Source organism: Microtus oregoni, unplaced genomic scaffold, assembly GCF_018167655.1.
Source record: "Microtus oregoni isolate MIOR12 unplaced genomic scaffold, Mior012 000033F_ref0000390, whole genome shotgun sequence".
Lineage (NCBI taxonomy): Eukaryota > Metazoa > Chordata > Mammalia > Rodentia > Cricetidae > Microtus > Microtus oregoni.
Genome location: NW_024543092.1, coordinates 18,494,804 through 18,516,219, shown reverse-complemented (window position 1 = coordinate 18,516,219; position 21,416 = coordinate 18,494,804). Strand labels below are relative to the sequence as shown.

The 21,416-nt window shown below is 46.1% G+C and overlaps 1 protein-coding gene across 2 annotated transcripts in view; it reads right to left on the bottom strand.

Moving 5' to 3' along the window:
• Nucleotides 1–11,031, bottom strand: part of Map3k4 (mitogen-activated protein kinase kinase kinase 4) — a 100,594-nt gene extending 89,563 nt beyond the window's left edge. For both annotated transcript variants that reach the window (XM_041680091.1, XM_041680092.1), the window contains exon 1: nucleotides 10,724–11,031. In XM_041680091.1, the coding sequence (XP_041536025.1) occupies nucleotides 10,724–10,854 (131 nt within the window). In that variant the 5' untranslated portion in view covers nucleotides 10,855–11,031. The remainder of the gene's footprint in view (nucleotides 1–10,723) is intronic.
• Between the last annotated feature and the right edge of the window lie 10,385 nt (nucleotides 11,032–21,416).

Here is a 21,416-nt window from a genome sequence, read left to right as displayed (position 1 = left end):
GCTTCTCTTACTTCTCTACAATAGACTGGAGCCGCCTTTCTAACTGGTTACTTTAATTAGGGAGCAGTTTACTACTTTAACCAGTTACTTTTAATGTACTTCTCTGCGAAGGAACTACAGGAATTTGAAGAAAATGATTACTCTTAAATATAGTGGATAACATTTAAAAACTGAAAAGCACATTAATCTAAACCACAAAAACATCCAGTCAAATGCACAACTGAGAGCTTCCACAGCAAAAGCTAGCTGTCCCACTTACTGTGATAAGACGCTCCATCAGTAGTCACCCCAGAGAGTTCAACAGCATGACTTTGGTCTTGCCAAGCACGGCAAGGGGGTATGCACAAGAAGTAACAACTGGAGCAAAAGAGGGGATGTGGAAAAGCTGGGTCTCAAAAATCAATTTTCTTGGCTTCTGCAGATGGGGGAAGATTTCTAGTTTCAAGGGGTATTGATGGATGGCTTTAAAAGACTATTGCAGTGAGCTTTCCCTCTTCCTTCTACCTTAAGCCACAAAGAAACAAGCCAAAAAATACAGTACAATACAAAATGGCACTAAGTATAGAAGGTTAGTAACAATACATGCAGTGCATGTCATTACTGCCTTTGCTTTTCAAAAGAAATAAAGATGGTAAATAACTTTCCCCAAATCACAGTGAGTAACCAAAGGGTCAGACTCAAAACCCATTTGTACCAAAACCTACACTCTCAGCAATAGGGACAGAAGGTATCAGTGGTAGCATGGCTACACCCAGCCAGAAAATGAGACCGGGAAGTGACAGAACTCCCTGCCCTGCCCTCAAGGGGTTTCATGTTTCTTTACAGCAAGCAACATAAACAAGTGAGAGTGTGCATGGGTGCACAAGTCCAGGTGGTGACACGGGACCATCACAGAAAACCAGGGGCTTGAGAGGACACAAACAGACGCTCCCTAATCTAGGGCAACAGAGCGCTCACTGTCGAGGGTGACCCTGAAGTAGGCAATGCTGAGAAAGGATGAAGGCAATATTCCTGTATCCTAATCTCTCGCTCTCCCTCCCTTCCTCCTTCCCCCACCTCTCTCTCTCACACACGCACGCAATGAAAACTGAGTTCCAATTTTCATCTTTAAGGATTGCACTATTTGAAAAATCTTAAAACACAGTCGTGTTTTAAAGAAAAGGCATTCATATACTCCAATGTTACTCTTTGCAGTGAATCCTAAACCAGGCTCAGAGACTTCCTGCTTCAGGGACAAACGGCATGAGAACCACCTCATGGGCTACACAAGGCCTGGACTGTGTAACACCGCTGCATGACACAAAAGTATGAGATTTTGCCTATTTTTCTCAAAATTGCTTTTGATCCCCATTCTGCTAACTTTTCTCCTCAAGGTAGCCAAATACCTGACTGGAAGCAACTTCACAGGGAGTTTGGTTTGGCTCCCAGCTCAAGGAATACAGTTCCTCATGGCAGCAGAGGCTTGAGGTGGCGTTTGCTCAGATCTCTCTGGACAGGATTCAGGGAGCTCCATCAACAAGGAGGCCAGCACCGATAGCCTACCCCTGCCAGCTAGGCCCCAGGCTCCAAAGTTTTCACAATCTCCCCAAACAGTGCCACCAGCTGGGGACCAGCTGTTTACATACCAGTTGTGAGCCTGCAGAGGATACTTCCTACTGAAGACAATAGTCTGCCATAGACCCTACAGACACACCATCATCCATGATACAAAACAAATCTAGTTCATACTTCAGAAAGTCTCAGCGTCTCACAGCTCCTACACTGCTCAAAAGTCAGCGTCTTCTGAGAGCTGAGGCGATTTTGTGACTCTGACCACTGTAAAATCAAAATGCCCACTTCCAATATAAAACAACATGAAACAAAAAACCCTGTTCCAAAAGAGAGGAACAGGAGGAGGGCAGCAGTGAAACCGGCCAAAGCAAGTCAGGAGCACCAATGGCCATAACCTGGGGCTCCTGCTGACACTGACTGGACTCCAGAGGGCTGTGCTGGCTCCCCAGGAGTCCCCTGTTCCTCCACCTTTAACACTGTGCTTGCTCTCCAGTGTATCTTAGAAAGAGCCTGCTCCACAGGGACGTCAACACTGCCACATACCGCCTAGCTCAGGCTCCATGGCCTCATAACCCTTCCGTCTGCTGATCCACTCACGCAGAACCAGTACTGCATGGACGGCAGCACGGAGGTCCGCCTGCACACTGAGACTGGTTCTCACCGCAGCTGCACTGGCCTCTGAGTGGAGCACAGCTTCCCGGGACGTCTTATGGCCCCACGTGCAGGGCACTTCCTTTTCTGATTCGCAGTCACTACAGCTTCATCCACAGCAGCTCTGTCCACACTTCACACTCACTCTCACTCCCACACTCCTCACGCCCCTCTGCTCCACTGTGAACTCACTGAAAACCTGACCAAAAGCAGCGAGTAACAACCGTGCGGCACCCCGGACACCAGGCTGCGCTGAACTCATTTTTACCCAATAAATTCACCCACTAGTTTAGAATTCGGTCTCACTCTAATTTGCCTTCCAGGAGCCCCACATTCCTCACATCTTTAACACACCAGAGTCTCCAGTGCACAGACCAGCCAAATTCTTCCCAGATGTAACACAAATGGCCACTGGTCCAGTCCCCAACAGATTCCTATCCTCCACTGAAACCTCCAGAGCCTACTCTTACTGTCTGCATGCACACCGCTATGCTGGTCTCCCAGACTCCAAGCACAATGTCCTAGTAAGCTCTGCTCACAACATGAAGAGCTTTCTTGCCTGCTTCTTCAAACGATCAACCACTGATGTTAAGTATTTTAACCTCTAGCACATCTATATCCTGGGCCCAACATTTTTATGGGGGGAAAAAAGTTGTGTAAAATGACTTAAGAGGGAATTCCTTGTCTTCTCTCTCTCTCTCTCTCTCTCTCTCTCTCTCTCTCTCTCTCTGCCCCCGAAAAGAATCTCCCCCCATTTGATCCTAGAACCCATAATGGCTGCCTAACTGATCTACCTAGGACTCATAATGGCCATAAGGCCAAGGCACTGCTTTCGTGGGTTGAGTTGAAGCCCAGCTATGTGAGCGAGTTAGGTGGCTAAAGAGCATCTTGGGCTCAGGGTGATGAAGGGAGCGAGAAGCAGTTTCGTGGACCTGGTCCTAAGTTATAACCTGGTGCAACTGCAGCCTTTGGAGACATTTTTTTTCCTCTTCTCTACACTGAGAGAGGCACAGCATGTGTCTTTCCAAGTTCCCACTACTCTAAAGTCTTCATGGCTGGGAAGTCGGATGAGATGAACATTAAAGAGTCTACCATCCCTAAGACTTGCTTTAGTAAATGCATAATTCTTCATTTAAGTAAAAACTAAATGTATGTAAACAAATTATTTCAAACTTTTAATGAGAAAATAAAGTTAAATTATATTCTTTTACATCTTTATCAGGGTAATCCAATGGGAAGAGGAAGAAATCAGTAAGAAGACAGTAAGAGAGTGCAATGGGAGAGAGGAATATCATCAAAGAACATGAGAACCGCACACCCATTGTGATACACATTATTCTGTATCATGAGTATGTGCTAACAAATTTAATAATTTAGATTTCAGTTACTAGGGGGATGTTAGTTGGTAGAGTTCTTGCCTAGCATGCACAGAGCCCTAGGTTCAATCCGTAGACAGTATAAATCAGACAAGGTGGCATACACCTATAGTCCCAGCACCCCAAAAGAGAGGCAGAAAGATCAGTATTTCAATGCCTATGCTAAGCTACATGAGAACACAAATTCATAAAAAAAACTTCAGATTTTAAATAAATGTATCAAAGGTTTTTTTTCAAAATTTCCCCTATCAAAAGACTAAAAAGGTTAACAATTTCTACTAAGTTCTCTAAGCGAGATGCCCTCTGCCGAAAATCCATGCACAGCGCCTTCAAACAGCTCACAAGCAAAGAGCTCCCTAAAAGCAGAACCCTGTCAGCTTCCTAGCTCAGGGTTCACATTTCTCTACAGACAGTTTCGTCCTTCTGAAATAGCGCTGTCATGAAATCCATTTATGAAACACTTTGACAGAAGGCCTCATATATTCCCAGCAGCACTCGCTCTGCTTTAGCGACATGTGCCACCGGTAAGATCCAGGAGACGAACACACCACTGCGGTCTGCAACACAGGACAAGTGGATGTGCTTGCAAGTGAAAAGGCAGCCTTCACTTGGCTGTCAGTGGACACACACCGCAAAGCAAACACTCTGCTCCAGGAGGCTGAGGTCTGCAGAGACCAGAACACGCTGACCACACCCACCGCCAGGAGAATGAGGCCCCCTCAAATATGCCACTGCAAACAGAGGTTGCTTTCAACAACGCACACGTGTGGGGAACGTAGTTAAGCTAAGCTCTCTATAAATATGAAAGACCATCAGAACTCCAGCCCTTTCTTTTGTTTCCACTCAAGAACCCTTTAATAGGAGATGAAATAAACGGTTAAAGAAAACCAGTTTGCTTTAATCAACTCGGGTAATTCACACACACCAAAAATTAATAAAATAAAATTTAAGTTCATTTAAAATTTAGTAACAATATTCTCTTCATAGGGTATATGGAAACTCATAAATTTCAATATTTAGTAAAAATTCAAAATCAAGACACTCAAATAAATGTAGTAGTTAAGAATCTGGGGGCTGGGTATTGGATGACTCAGAACTGGTTGTAACTCCGGCACCAGCGAGATCCAATGCCACCTCTTGGTCCCCATGGGAAACTGCACGCAAGCGGCAGACACTCTCAGACGTATGTGTAGTGCCAGTTCAATTGTATTTTAATAAAGAAAGACTGCCTGAAGATCTGAGAGTACAAGAGTCCCGCTGCTCAGCCTTAAAGACCAGACTATGGTAACACACACCTTTAATCCCAGTAGCCACACTAGCTGCCATAGAAATCAGGTGGTGCACGCCTTTAATCCCAGCCCTAGAGAGGAATGTAAGACAGGGGAGACAGCTCTCACACAGTCTTATTCTGAGATTCCTGGAGGCAGGATCGCCATTTCAGACTGAGGTGGAGGTAAGAGCCAGTGGCTGACTGTTTTGCTTTTCGGATCTTCAAGTTGAACCCCAATTTCTCTCTCTGAGTTTGTATTAATCGTGCTTCACATTATGAACAAAAATAATCATTTTTAAAGAAAATAATTTGGGACTTGAGAGACAGTACAGTGATTAAGAGTGTTTGCTGTGAAGCCAAGAGGACCTAAGTTCAGATCCTAGCACCCATGTAAAAGTCAGATGCATGTCTGTCATCCCAGCATGGGGGTGGTGGGGGCGGGGCAGAAAACAGGCAGATCTTGGGGCCTGCTGAAAGGCCACCCTGGCCAAAATGATGAACTTCAGAGACTACACAGAGTTACACAGAGACTCTGTTTCAAAAGAAAAAAGAAAAGTAAGGTGGAAAGCAATACAGGATGATAGCTAATATTCTCCTCTAGCCTCTGCAGGATGTGCATGGTCACATGCACCTATACACACGTGTGCACATATACACACAAACACACATGCACACACACAGATTTAAGTCCTATAATTATGTTATGTATTATTTTAAAATAAACATAACTTGTTCATTATGAAAAGCTTTAAAAAAACAGTATGTTCCCAATGGTTTTTCTGTGTGTGGCTTTTAAAATGATATCAGACTATGTATTGGGATTCTTAGACACCTAGTCCAATTTATAGTTCTAAGAACAGGGAATTTAAGGGCTGAGGATGTTTCAGTGAGGAGAGAGTTTCTATGCAAGCATAAGGAGCTGTGTTCAGATCCCTAGCACCCACATAAAGGCCAGGCATGATTGACAGCTCTAACCCCAGGGCTTGGGGGGTGGGCAGGAAGATACAAGAAACTCATTAGCCAGACAATGGAGCTGAAATGGAGAATTTCAAGTTCTATGAGAAACTGAGAAAATCTACAACAGAAAGCAATCAAAGATACTCAACACTGACCTCTAGCTGCCATGCATACACACAGGTGCATGCATTCACATGCATACACACATGAACACATAAACCAGATAGGAGGAAGGAAGGAAGGAAAGAGAGAACTTACTAGTTTACAGGTCAAATGAAGAGCAAAGGGAGGACTGACTGGGCATACAGGAAACTAACTAGTCAAAGACTTTCCAGTCTCCACCTTTATCCTAGTGTGAGAGCAAACCTCTCTGAGGCTGGCCACAGCTTTTGAGAGTTAGTTCTCCACTCAACTTTATATGATGCATTCCAATTATCAAACGGGAGTTTCCTCTCCCCAGCTCTGAAGTGACAAGCCTTAGAAAGTAAGCCTGAGGCCACAGTTTGGTACGGAGTCAATTCCTGCAAGCAGAGCTCAAAAAGGGGGCGGTGCTGCTGCAGGGGGCGGTGCCCAGTGCAGTGGAGAGAGAGGTACTTTCAGGTGGGGGCAGGAGGCAGACAGCTGGAGAGCTGGCAGCTGAGCAGCAAACCACTCAGAACTGTGCATTACAGATCCTGGTGGTGACTGCTTCCTACGCCGGGCTCAAAGGAGGGCACATCAGACAGTAGAGGCATTTGGGAATCTTTCTAAAAATAGGTAGTCAGGACCTACCAAAAAGACTTGCTCTGTGAGCATTTCCCATGTCACTACATGTTCTTTAACAACATGGCTTTTAATAGCTACAAAATTCTAATTAACTTTTTAAATGTGGACTGAGATCCAGAAAAACCGCATAGCATCATGATCCTTCACGAACAGAATACTCGAAAAGCAGCTAGGAAGGTACCAAACGCCGACTAAAGATTAAAAACTAACTATGTAACCCAATCGAGGGAAAGCTGTGACGCAGGGTGGAGAAAGTAACCCATGCCATGTCAAAAAAGAGGAATACCTAAGAGAAAGACCTTTGTCTCTCAGACTGGCGGCAATGGCTGTGCCCAAGACAGGCCTGCTGACGTTAATTATGGGGTCCTTTGAAATCAAGGACCCCATATGTGTGTGTGTGTGTGTGTGTGTGTGTGTGTGTGTGTGTGTGTATGAATATATACTTATATATGTATATGTACACACACGCCCATACATATACACACATAGATATATATGTATGTGCATGCGTGTGTGTGTGTTCTGGGGTTTTCTATAGGCCATAGTTACCTTGAAACACGAGCCCCACAAGCAGGTGGACTTGCTCATTGCCAATATGGCACTACCTTAGGAAGACCTAGAATCGTCAGCCAATCTCCTGGCCTAACATTGCTTCCATTTTCCCCAATAAAAGTATTTCCAGTAGCCTGTAGACTCGTCAACAGCATTACATCATTACATAGTCCTTTAGCAGATTCCATTGCCCCTGGTCTAATGGGAAGCCGGAGACAGGAGAATGCTCCGAACAGATAGCCTGTGAGGAATGAGGAACTAACCAGCAGGAAGTCAAGGCAATCTAGCCACTAAGTAGGCAAAACCTGTGTATCCCCATCTTTCAGTAGAGTTCAGAACAAGATTTTCAAGGCACCAAGAGGATGATATACAAGAAGGAAATAAAGCAACCTCACAAAGTGAGGAACCAGGGACAGCCAAGTCATATCTACGCCAGAACACAGTTTCTGCCGTCGCTGGAGCTCTAAGTCACTGTGGCCAGTTGGCTGCTCCTTGCTGTCTAAAGCTGCCCCTGCAAAGGCACCTACTGTTCTGGTGGTTTAGGTTCGAGACACATCAGATGCAGAAACAGTCTGGCACTTCACAAGGTTAGTAACAAGTGACATCACGAGTTAAGACAGAAACAAATGAGCTCAAGGTGGGGCTTCAAGATGACAGACACCAAGATCAGACTGCCTAGCAGGGAGGACACTCAAATGCTTTTTAAGAAGTGAATCCTATTATCACCAATAAAGCTAGGAGAAAGTCACACTACTCAGAGTAAATGAGAAAGCCACTGGCTAGAAGGACGTACAATGATATTTATTGGCATGTACTTAGACAGCCAGTGAATGAGAACAATGAGCCATAGATAACATAACTATTTTAAAGCGAAGGTTGCAACAGGCAGGGACATTATATCAGACTTCCTATCAAATTTATTCTGTTTTGTAAATGCACAGATATAAAATATAAATCACAAAAGTTGCTTCAAATTAATTCTAATAGTTCTCGAAAGCAGTTTCAGGATCCTTTTAAAACTGACCCAGATGCTTGAAAAACAAAGAGGAATGTTTATTCAAAAGCTTAATCTCTAAGAGCAACTGGAATCACCTTTGGGAATTCTTTACCAAAAAGGAGGATCAGACAATAAGCACTAAAGCTATGACAGAGCACCGTCAGCTGGCAACCTGTTTTGTGTTCTTCCATCATTGCATAACTCACGCGTCAGGAGCAAAGCGCACCCACAGCAGACGTCCTGGGCGCTGGCATCTGCCAGTGGTGTGCTTGCCATACAGCTTTGGAGGCCAACATGTACAGGCCTGACTCCTACCAAAGACCTGTGCGCTAATACAGCCTTCCTGATCAATGACACACACGTACGGCAGATGAACAACAATGCCAGAAGCTTTATTCTGGTCTGTCAGCAAGCCAGCTAACCTGGGAACACTAAGGAACATATTAGTGGTCTCCATTGTCTTTGGAGGAGGAGCTGAGCATATTCTGAATGCACACAGCGAGCCTCTTGTAAATAGTGAAGAACGTGGACCGCAAATAAACAACTGCAGCTCCCCTGCAGCATCGCTCACCACAGACCTACAGTAACCATGCCAGAGGTCACCCCTGCCTATTGAAGAGGAGGCAGTGTCAATTACTGCAGCAAAAAGGCAGGCAGAGCAACAGCTTTACCAAGGAATCTGCTTTACAGATTTGCTATTGTAAAATTAACTGCAATGTTGCTAAGAAAAATATTTCAAAGATCTTCTTGTTCTGTACACTGCTGTTCACTTAAAGTTGGATGGAGCCCATTATCCTGACCTATTTTTATTATAACAAAGAGACAGAATCCTGGCCGGAAAGCAAGGCTGCTTTATCAATAGAAAAGTGGCGTTTTCACAGCACATTTGTTTATCCCTCTCCCTTTCCACCTCTACCTTACAACGTTCAAGACCATTTCCCCCCCAGAGTACAGTTACCCAGAATTACAACGTCGGGCCTGTGGATATGAAATCATCCCTCTCACTCGCGATAATTAAGGCACGAACTATGCAGCCAGACCTTCGTTCATTACCAGCAGTTAATCTTCATATACACTGCTTACCTTTTGCCTCAGTTTCCTCCCGTGTAAAGGCGATGAATAGCAGAATTAACTCGTAAGATTGTAGTAAAGATTAAATGAACTAAAAGAAGTGATGGGCAAGGGGCAAAACACTTGAAGCGTTAAGGACTCACATTTATTAGTTCTAAAAATAACGTGTGCAGGAGTCCAAATTGCTCAACAACTCAACACATTTAGGAAAATTATGAACTTTCTGATAAAACGTCTAAAAAATGTTGGAGGAATTCTCAGACCACTCTGTCCTAAGCCTTTAAAGAAACTGTCCCTTAAGATGTCACAGAACTATCTTGGAATTAGTAGGCCGGGCGGTAGTGGCGCACGCCTTTAATCCCAGCACTCGGGAGGCAGAGGCAGGAGGATCTCTATGAGTTTGAGGCCAGCCTGGTCTACAAGAGCTAGTTCCAGGACAAGCTCCAAAGCTACAGAGAAACCGTGTCTCGAAAAAAAAAAAAGAAAGAAAGAAAGAAAGAAAGGAAAAGAAACAAAGTAGTGGTTTTCACAGCTTTGAAAAAAAAAAGTTCCTCCCAGTCACCCCAGTGGTGACAGGTAAGGATGTGAATGGCTCCTGTGTCCAGATCTCACTAAGCTATAAATTTGCTATTTCTTCAAGCAGGAAAAAGCAAGCTATTTAACTGCCTTCTTCCTGGGATTATAGGGCAAGACCTTAACCGGGAGGAGCTGTGGGAGTGTTTTCACTATAGGGAACAGGGGGCAGCCAAAGCTTATCCTGAGATTCAAAGGACTGGAAGAGAGGGGACACCTTCACTATAGGGGACAGGGGGCAGCCAAAGCTTATCCTGAGATTCAAAGGACTGGAAGAGAGGGGACACGTAAACACAAAACCAGGGCACGGTGAGTTTATCTCCCCAAGAAAAAAATTAATGACTTTTATAAGTAGTTAGGAGAGCTTCTATGGAAGAGAATGCAAGAGATACTTTGGGCACCAAAGTTCCATCCTGGAGTTTACTGCGGTAGCAAAGTTTCACAGGTTAACCCTCAGTTTATCCGTGCACAATACTCAGCATCAGGCTGCCGCTGAAGGACAGTAAAAAAGACCTTAGCAAGTAACCCTGTCTGCAGTTTTGGTGCAGCTTCTCCCTAGGGACAGCAGGCTGGGAGGCGGGGTGCGAAGGGGCGAAAGAACGGAGGGGGAAGACGCCTCTCCTTTCCTGGAAGAAGGAAAAGAGGGACCACCTTCCTTCAGTCAGATCACAGAGCCCAGCCCGCGCTGCGGCGGCGACGTCTGGAGGCAAGCGGGGGAAGTCTGCAGCAGGGGCCCCGGGAGCAGGGCTGCAAGGGCCGGTGGTCGCTCTGAAGCTTGGCCTCTGTGACCCGGACAGGGGTCGTGCGGAAGCCAAGCACAGGCTCCGGGGCTGCACCGCGCCCCTCCCGCCGCCGGAGCTCTGGATGCTCTTCACCCACCTGGCACGCAGCGGAGGACCCCACGCCCCCTTTGCGCGCAGTCGGGCTCCCTCGGAGCAGCCGCTGCAGCCATGCACTCACCTCGCCGCCGAGCAGCGCTCGGGCTCGGGCTCGGGTTCCGGCGGCGGCGGCGGCCGCGGCTCCTCCATGGCGGCTGCAGGGGTGACGGCGAGGGCGGGAGGGGGCACCGGTTCGGCGATGGCGTCTCTCATCCGTGCACCGAGCCCCGCATGGCCGCCGCGGGTCGTCAGCTGCAGCCTGGTGCGGGAGACCCGGAGCCGCCACGGGGTGCGGGAGGGACTCGACTCCGCCTCCGCCTCTAGCCCGCCGCAGGAGCCGTGCGCGCCGCGGCCATCTTGGGAACGGCGGCCGGCCGAGCGCCGGGCTACGGCGGGCAGCGAGGGACACGCCTAGGCGGGCGACTGGGTCGGCCGGGGCGGGGCGAGCAGAGAGGGAGGGAGGGAGGAGAGCCCTGGCCCGCGGTGCGTCAGGTGTCACCGAGTGGCCCCGGGTGGCCGCCGGAGGTCCTGAGGCCAAGGACGCAGGAGACACTAGGAGAGGCAGGGCTATCTGGGCGAGCAGGGATGCTTCATAAACTTGAGCCCAAGGTCGATGCGGCGCAGGATCCTGCATTTCGGGATAAGGATGATGTCACCCAGACGCCCACAGCTCTGACATGGAAGCGCGGGCATTCTGCAGACTAAGATCGTCAGAGTGACACACCAAGTGGGCAGCAGAGGACACCGTCCTCACCCAGGATCCCAAAGTTAGAGAGCGCGTTTCCAAAAACTTGGACTGTACAGTCGCAACCCTGAAGGTTTTTTAAAAACTTAGCAAATGAGAAAAAAATTAAGGTAAGATTTTAGAGCTAAGCAAGCTCAGGATAAAGGACACCCCGTGAAGTTAGCTATGATACAGAAACGCCTCTGTAATTAAACAGTTGCTGCATTCCCTTGTCGTTGTTGCAATAGATTACGTTATGTATATGGCCTGCTAGTATCGAATTTCTGAGCTGACATTCCCTTTTTTATCCAACAACATATCATCAACAAGTATTCAGTGTACATATTAAGACTTCGGAGACTCGGAGGATGCAGAGAGAGCAAAGTAAATGCCCCTTCCCTGCATGGAACTAGTAGCCTAATAAAGGGAGAAAGAAAACAAAGCAAATAAGAGCATTCAAAGGAAACAAACTGAACCTATCGTAACAAAAACTACATAATTTTTAAATGACTCATTTCCATTGTGTGAAGAAAGCTCAGCAGAATATTTCCCACTTCCCTGTTAAGTCTAATTATCTGTTTCATTTCCCTCTGCACATCACCGAGCCTGAGCCCTCCTTAGGATGTACATTGAAGTTGGTAGTGAAACCTCCCTCTGACGGTCTGGAATTGAGGGAATGGGCACACTTGTGCCTCCCAGTCACAAAACACTTGACAAACATAACTCCTCCTGAGGGAGAGCCACGACTATGTCTTCTTCGTTTTCTGCTGGGTACTGTGTATTCTAAGAGAAGCCAAACAAATTTGCCTTCAACTCATCATACCATGCAGTGTGCATAGAAACCTAAATCACTTAGTGCCAAGTTCTTGGTCTGTATGCAGACTCGCTGTTTCTCCAATCTCCCCTCTGTAGCATCTCCTGGGCCTCCAAGGTTCCAGGAGAGAGCCTGCAGTATTCTCCCCTCGGTTTCCCAGAGGTGTTTCTTTATTCTAGAGCGTGTCCCCCTTTGGAGCAGGTACCATTCTCAGTCCTGTGTTCTGCCCAGCCACCAAGTGGACGGAGCCCAGTACTGACACATGTAGGAACCTAGTAGACAATGTTAAAAGGTGTTGAAGACAAGCCACCTCAGAACAAGCCAAATCATCACCTTGACTAATTTCATTCTGAAATCACGTCAGAAGGAGCCATTGGTCTACCTTCCTGTGCAGGACAAGATTATTTGGGGGGGAGACCTACTTCACAGAGCAGCGCTAGAAAATGCCCTTACACTCTGGAGACTGGCAAGTGAGAATTCTGTAAATGTGAGAAAACAAACTGCAAAATAATCCTCACCTTACTATGGTCCCCGCATCCGCCACCATCTCTCTGTTTCTTAATAACAACCCTAGAATTCAATACTCTCTCACATATAGACTGTTTCCGCCATTTCTTCACAAATTTAATGTTCTTTGTCTAGAATGTATAAAAATATCATGGTGTGGTCATTTTGAATTCTGCTCTTTTGTGAAGATCCTAGGAAATTAATAAAAGTCACATAAACTTTTCTTGTGAATCAACTCTTGCATTCATTAGACTACTCCACCCACGTGAAAAGCCCACAAAAAAAGATAGGCAACATTCATTGGGCAGGGTGCTATTGCTAAATTAGTAACTCCTGTTATCATTGAGATTTACATTTATAGATTAAAATTACTGTTTAGCACATGACTGATTACATTGTCTTTAATCATGTTCTTCAAAATAGTGACCTCAAAATCTATGGGAAATCATCTCTCTGTGTCCTCAAGTTTGAATTCACATAGTGTCTGTTGCTTTTATTATTATTAAATAAAAAAAATCAAAAGTTAAAATTGGGAGATAATGGCTCAGAGGGTAAGAGTGCCTAGTGCTCTTTAGGGGGCCTGAGTCTTGTTCCCATCAGCCATGTTGGACTGCTCACAAATACCTGGAACTCTTGCTCCAATTACTCCTATCTAGAGTCAGGCAGGCACCACCTGCATTCACCCGCACATACGCCCACACACAGATACACACCATTTAAAAATAACCCTAAAGAGGGAAGTAACAGTTCTAGTACGGACCCAGTTTAAGCTAAGGTACATAACACACTTTATTCACCTGTAATTTCAAGCCCCGTTGTGATGCACACACAATCCAGCTGCATTCGTGTGTAAACATCTGTGCTTTCCATATACAGTTAACAAACTATGGGCATGTCATCGTGTTTATAAACTTCAAACTGTAGTGTCTGTATATATTACACACACACACACACAGAGAGAGAGAGAGAGAGAGAGAGAGAGAGAGAGAGAGAATATTACACACACACACGGGGGGCGGCTATTACCTTAGGATCCTTTCTACAATAGTGTACTAGCCAAACGTTTTCGAAATGATCCAAGAAGAAGTTTGTGTCAAAGTGTATAATAATCGACTGTTTCAAAGGACCAAACTTCAAAGCTGTAGGTTTTAACATCATTGTTAGCATGGTGATGCATTTTACTTAAAATAACTTTCTCCCTTCCTGGTAGTATTTGTGAGCTCTGCCAACCAGCTTCCTGTGTGACCTTTCAGAGACCTCAGCAGCCATGGCCATCTCTGCTCCCAGTGGCTTGCACTTCTGCCCAGCTCTGCAGAGACAAGAATGGTACAGACTTCCTAACCTGCTCCTGGTTGGAGAAGACCAATTCGCATTCACTTCAATGCTCACAGGGAAAGGCAGATTCAGAGATAGAGAGAGACAGAGACGGAGAGCACCACAAGCCTCCTGCCAGGTGATGGAGACAAGGGAAATCCTGCACATGCAGAGTCTTTCCCCCTCTTGACTGATACACGTACATGTATATCTCTACCTGCTACTAAAACACTCAAAGACGGGTGCGTGTAAACTATGTTTAGTTGACTGTTTAAATAGTCCTTTATAACACAAAGTTTCATACTTCCCAATAGTGGAAAGTTAGGTGAAACCTTCAATTTGGGGTTTTTTCTTTCAGTTTGATTTTTTTGTTGTTGTTGCTGTTTTGGTTTGGTTTCTTTTTGGTTGTTGTGGTGGTGGTTTTTTCATTTGCTGTTGTTTAATCTAAGAGGAGGTTTATTTTTGTTATTTCTCCGCTAGAACACATTTCAGACATTAGTCTCTGTACAAAGTATGAACCAAGTTCCTATTCTCATTAAGCATGGGATTAAAGGTTGCATACTTAAAAATAAAAAAGGCTAGGGAGCTGGAGAAATGGCTCAGTGGTTAATGATGCTCAGCACTCTTACAGTAGAGTAGACCTGGGTTCCCCACAGGGCAGTTTACAACCACCCCCATCTCCAGTTCCATGTAGCATGATTAATGCTGAACCCAGAGACAGAAACTGGGGTTCAACCTGAAGGTCAGAGAACACCATCCTGCCTCCAGGAATCTCAGAATGAGACTGAGTGAGAGCTGTCTCCTCCCATTTTATATTCCCCTCTAAGGCTGGGATTAAAAGCATGCACCCCTGCCTCCCAGTTTCTATGACAAACTACTGGAATTGAAGGTGTGTGTCTGGTCTGCCTGGTCTTTAAGGCTGATCAGTGTGGCTGTTTTACTCTCTGATCTTCAGGCAAACTTATTTATTAAAATACAAATGAAAGCTACTACAGTTTCCCATGATGCACAGCTCCCTTCTGGCACTCTCCTATATGTATGTGGTGCTCATAACATAGGCATACACAAAATTATCAAATAAATTAAGAAATCTTGCTTTAAAAGTTGGAACAGTATGTCTTATTCAATGAAGAAAGCTTTAAGAGAAAGGAAGTGGCCAGAGAGAGCAGGGCAGGTGGGGAGTCAGGCCAGCCATGGTGTGAAGCACAGCACTTCATTTGCTTCTGAAAGAGTCAAGAGAGCAAGCCTGCAGTTCTCCACTTCTGGGTGTCTTCATTCACCTCTCCCTCTGCCATCCAGCAGAGGGAAAAAACAGCTTTAAAAACCGAACACTTCTGGGGAGCCAAGAGTCTCCAGCCCGTCCCAGCAAACACTAAGAGACTTTGCCTGCTTCTCTTCTTTTATTCCCCCTTTGATGCTCAGGTCAGAGGATCAGAAGACTGAGAAACTACAGCTTGCCCTGCTTCCATTGCCTTCAGATCCCTCCCAATCCAGAGTCTATGTGTGTATAACCAGGTGCAGAGAGCCGAGATGACGAGACAGCAAGGAGGTTCTTGTCTGTCCTTATCAGGGACATCCACCCTGGGCTTCCGTGATTGAAGCCACTTGTCCTTCCAATACCCCAAATACCATTTGGGTGGTCCCCACTGGGAAGACTCTCTGAACCCCATCACCAACCTCTCAGCCTCCCACCAAGCTTAAACTATTACCAACTGGGAATAATTCTGTCAGATTTTTTTTCCTTAACGTGGTTTACCTGACACTGGAATAGTTCCAGTTAAACATGAAGGATTTGAGATTATTAACTTGAGTCAGGACATGCTATGTGTCCCAGGATAGCTTTGAATTTGCAATCCCCTTGCCTTAGTCCCCTGAGTGCTGGGATTGCAAGCCTATTCCACCATGCATAGACTTCAAAACTTCTTAAATTTATCTTGATAATTAGAGGGCTATTTGGAGAATATTTGAGAAAGGACTGATCAGTGGTTAAATGTTCCCATTTAAACAAAGGGCATTATATGTGTTCAAAAATAAAATGCCTCTTCGTGCTATGGACCACTGCCCTTCAAAATCTGACATGTGCCTGAATTGCCTGGAGAGCTTGATGAACTGCAGGTGACCAGTTTGGTAGGCGTGGGTGGGACCAGGGTCTGCATGTCTGATGCTCTCCAAGGTGACCTGGGTGCCACAGATGAAGCAGGAGGACTCCTTACACTTTGCAAAGCAAGGGTACGGAACTCTCCTTGAATAAATTGCAGGCCTCTGCTTTAAAAAGCTAGAAGAAAAGGTGACTGTGTTAGTCAAAAATAACCAAGCTATCTAAGCATACCCACAACCAGGTAAAACCAGCACAGATGTGTTGTTACTTCTCGTTGTGACAAAAGGGCTCACAAATGCAGGAAGGGCAGGCTTGTTCTGCACCAGTTTGGAAGGATGCAGTCCATCCTGGTGCGGAAGACAATGGGCATGAGGAAGATGGGCACACTGTATCCTCAGCCAGAAAGAAGAACGATGGGTACTGATGCTCAGATCACTTCCTCCTTTGTCCATTTTTCTCCAGTCTGGGTCCCCAGCCCATCAGGTGCTGCTGCCCACACTCAGGATGGGCCTTCCCTCCCCAGTTGAACTGTTCTATAAACACCCCCTGTAGACATGCCCAGGGCATTCCCACACCCTATAGACATGCCCAGGGCACCCGGAAGACATGCCCATCCACTCAAGTTGGCACTGAAGATTAACTATCAGAGCTGTAGTCATCGTGGTATTGTGGGCTGCATGTGTCCCTCAAAGAGAGAATGCTGAAGTCCATCTTAGTCTATCCGTGCTGCTCTGTTAAGAGGGGCATTTGTAAATAGTATAAAGCCACTGTTCGTGTTATGAAGGCCAGGAAGTCCAAGGGCAGGGTTGGTTCATAGATAGTAAGGGGTCTGGTGTTTGTTTTCCAAGATGATATCTCAGTAGTAGAGGGACACTGAATGCTATCTCAAAACCAAGTGGGGGTGGCACTTAGGGATGCGGTTTTAAGATAGACTCTAGGGTAGGTAGGATGTCCTTGAACTTAGGATCCTCCTGCCTTCACTTCCCAAATGCTAGGCTGGCAGGCATCTTTATATAGTGCTAGGGATGGAACCTAAGACTCATGCATACTAGGCAAAGCTCTCCACCAACTGAGCTACATTCTCAGCCCCTTCATAAGGTCACCGGCATAATTTTCTAAGGCTCTGGCCTCAGAATTTACCACTTAGAGATTTTACCTCTTATTACATCACACAGATTCTGGAGGGGACACAAACATTCAGGTCATTATAAAGCTATAACCCTAGTCCCTCTGAATAGGACCTCATTTGGAAACCTGGCCTCTGAAGGTGTCACTTAAATAGTGTCCCAATGAAGTTGGGTGGACCCTTCTTTCAACCTAATCGGCACCATTTCTTGTTGTTGATGTTTTAGTTATTTTGTTGTTTTGAAAGAGCCACAATGTGGTGTATTTTAATGTTTCTAATTCTAATTCTCCATCATTAGTGTATTCCTCAGTACTGGATTTGGAAAGCAACATTCTTTTCAGAAGAGACTGGAGGTGCAGAAAGACACAAGCCTGGGAGGAAGACAACCTATGACCCCGAGACATAGGCAGAAGTGACACATTCCCGAGCTTCAGTGGCAAACACTAGAAGCTAAGAAAGAGGCCAAGGAGTGGCCCACAGAAACTTTGTTCCAGTCTCGCTTCCAGAACTGAGACGGAAGACAGTATGCATTGCTGTCCTCGGCTGCTCACTCCGTCTGTGCCTTTTTCTCACAAAAGCCCTGGGGTTCTCGCTGCGCATAGAAAAAGCACCAACTGCCCTGGGAAATAAGAGTGTGCGCAGCAGGGAGCTGTGGCTGATCCTCTGAGAAAAACATCCCTAGAAAAGGGGAGGACATCAGGCCAGCAATGTCACATGACACAGACCGCCTTCTTGTCTGGGAGGTTCAAAGAGGCTGATGAGTGATTTAGCAAGTAACCAGAGGACCTCCTTTGGAATCTTCAAGACCCCAGGCAAAGGTCTGAAGAAATGTGGATGCTTGCCTCTCCCCGTCCCCCTGCATCTGCAGTTAGCTGTTCTGAAATGCAATAAACATCCATAGGTTGTGCAAGCATTCCTCAGGCAATCCAACGTCCAGCCAGGGTTGAGAATCCTTGTTAAAGATCTAAACCTTCAGAGACAGGATCAGCCTGGGAGCCACGGTCCACGAGTATTCCTTGGTCATGTGCTTAGAGCCTGAAGTAAGCAGTGCCATGTGGGTTGAGGTTGGATGTCTGCTGTCTAGATTGCTAAGTACCAGCTCTTATGGGAAGTTCCTCCCAATGGGAACCCCTGCTCTTTAGGGGCAGAGTTTCCATAGTTAGCTTTGATAATAACGGTGGTTCACATCCATCTGCCTGCTCTAAGGATCATAGGCCTGCATTGCCAATTGTCCAATGTCTGGAAACAACTGTGTTTATTGTATCCAACCATTGACCTGTTTATAGCAGGTAGTCAAGCTAGTTTACTGGGGCCACCTGGATGAAGCAGCACAAATTGGGCGGCTTAAGGCAACAGACATTCATTCTTTCACAATTCTGAAGGCAAGAGTACAAAATCAAGATATGAGAGAAGTGGGTTCCTTCCCAGGGATTCTGAGGCATAACTCGAGTCCCCTGAGTTCTGACTATAGTAGCTTCTTGGCATTCCAGCCTCCTAACTCTAGGCTCTGCCCTCTGCGGTCACATGGTCACCTTCCCTCTGTATCTGTCCCTGTGCCGTTTTTCCTCTTCATCAAAGGACACCAGTCAGACTGGATTAAGGGCCCACCCCCTTCCAGAATGACCTCACCTAAGCTAATTACATCTGCAACAACCTTACTTCTAAATATGGTCACATTCTGAGATTCCAGGAAAGACGTGTGTTTCAGGGTGACACTGTGTAACGCGGGACAGTGGGTCACTATAATTCTGTTACTCCAAAATAGAATTTTCACTTGAATTACACACCCCAGGCCAGAGGATTGGTTTTTATTTATTTTGGGGGATTTTTTTTTTACAGTACTCTAAACCAGAGCAATTTAACAGTTTGAGATGAATTAGGGTCACATAGTTAAAAAATAGCCCAGTGTCCTATAAGTACAGGTTCCAGGGCCCATACAAACCCTGAGAGGACAGAGCCTCAGAAGCTGCAGACTAGGAACCTGAGTTGTTGAGGGATCCTTGGACTCTTCCTGTGGACTCCCGCCTCGTCTGCACCCTGAGAGGTGGGCACTACACTGCACAGCAGTCTCCTGGAGTTTGCAGCGAGGTGCTGAGTTCGGATCTTATGGGAGACAGTAAGTCAGAGCTCTCCAGAGAAACAGAATCCATCACATAGAAGAAGACATATAAAGAGAGATTTCTATATAAGAAGACATACAGAAAGAGATTTCCTTGATGGAACTGGTTTGTGTGATGACACGGGATTAATAAAAAGTCTTCACAGTGGCCTGGAAGGCTAGAGACCAGGGAAGACTTGGTGCTGCGGCTGCAGGTGGGAGGCGGGCTGTCCAGAGACTCCTCTGGTCCTCTGGGACAGGGGTCTGTCTCCTGTTCCATCTGAATTTCAGCTACCAAGATGACCCCCCACACACACACAATGGAAGACATCAATTTGCTTTATTCAAAACATACCAGTTTTAAGCTGGGCTGTGATGGCGCACACCTTTAATCCCCAGCACTCAGGAGGCAGAGGCAGGCGGATCTCTGTGAGTTAGAGGCCAGCGTGATCTACAAGAGCTAGTTCCAGGACAGAGGACGGGCTTCAAAGCTACAGAGAAACCCTGTCTCAAAAAGACAAACAAACAACAACAAAAAAAACCCAACAACAAAAACAGTTCTAATGCCAATCTCATACAAAAACGTTTCGGAAGCATCCTGAATAATGTTTGGCCATGTATCTGATGCCATGACCCTGCCACACTGACACACCGTATCACCCATCACGTGAGCTCTTACAAAATCCAGCACTGAAAGACACCTAATTTGAGGAGAGCAAGAGGAAAGATGAAACCCTTCTTCCAATTTCATAAAGTTGGGAGTCTGACCCTAGACACCAGCCTTGGAGGTCTCCAGGGAGACATGGATCATCAGACCCCATCAGGAATCAGTAAACGTGGGTATGACTGAGGCTTCTATGTCACAAATCAATTCCTTCTGTTATTTTTAGTCTAAGTGTACACATAATAATTTCATAAGTGTATCAAGCGCAGACATACTTAGTAAACACACACAATACATTTCTATACAAAAGCAGATAATTATCAACAAACATCAGATAGAAGCCCGCTATATAAATACTACTCAGAGATGTGTTTGTAGGTACACTAGAAACATGCACACCCACGTGCAAAGCGGAGCCTAGTGCCAAGTTAACTCTTTCTCTGTATCCTTGCTCGCAGTGTCTGGGTCTGCACCTGATGCGGGAAGGTGGGCATAACACATCACAGCAAGCAGCGGGCTGTCACACCTGTCCCAAAGAAATAGAGAAGGAAAGACCACTTGGGGAGGCTGGCTCCAAGTGACATTTGGGCAGGACGAGAAGATGTCACCACGCTGAGAGGGTAGGTAGTGAACTTGAGGGTGGGTAGAAAGCAAAGATGTAGGGTTTGGGGATAGAAACCCAGATTCTCTGGATCACAGGGTGGAGATCTGGGTGAAGATTGAACACTGAAGACTCCTCAGAGCCTGTCTGTACTTTGATCCCCAACTTCCCTCAAGTTATACTGTTTAGAGTCCTAACTGTAGACATTCAGTATGATGCAAACTGTCAGAACAAGAGGGCAGATTTGGATGATTCTAAAGTCAAGGGTTCCCTAGAATGAGGATGGTCACCAAGGCTGATGTCCAGAAGGTCCCAGCCCTTTGCACATCTAAAAACCCCAAGATCTCAGGAGATTTTTTTTCCCCTCTCTTTCTTAGCAATTTTATCCCATTCCATCATCCCAACAAGCTTATCCCTCATCCTCGCTGGGGGCTCACGGGTCACGTGAGCCCCAGGGGTGTGTGGCATTATCAGTATTTCAGACCAAACTTCCCTGGGTCCCCTGTTGCCTGCAAGGCCTGCAAGTCTATCAGAGTAAGTCATCAAGGTGTTTATGAGCTGGCAGGATGCCTGGGCCATGGGAGTGCAGCTGTGTGAGAGAGCAAGAAGATTCCTCCGCCTGGGTTCTGGATTTGCTCCCTTTTCATCTTGGAAAACGAGAAACCATGGTGCATTTAACATGGAGTACCAGTTACTGTTGCTGCGTGAAAACAGAAATGACGCCATCTGTGTGAAGAGAGACCCTGCTTTCTAATGCCTTCCTTTCCTTCCTTAGTTTGAGTGTCGAGGGAGCCCTGTCACCCAGTCTTTGTCCCAGGGCACACATTCA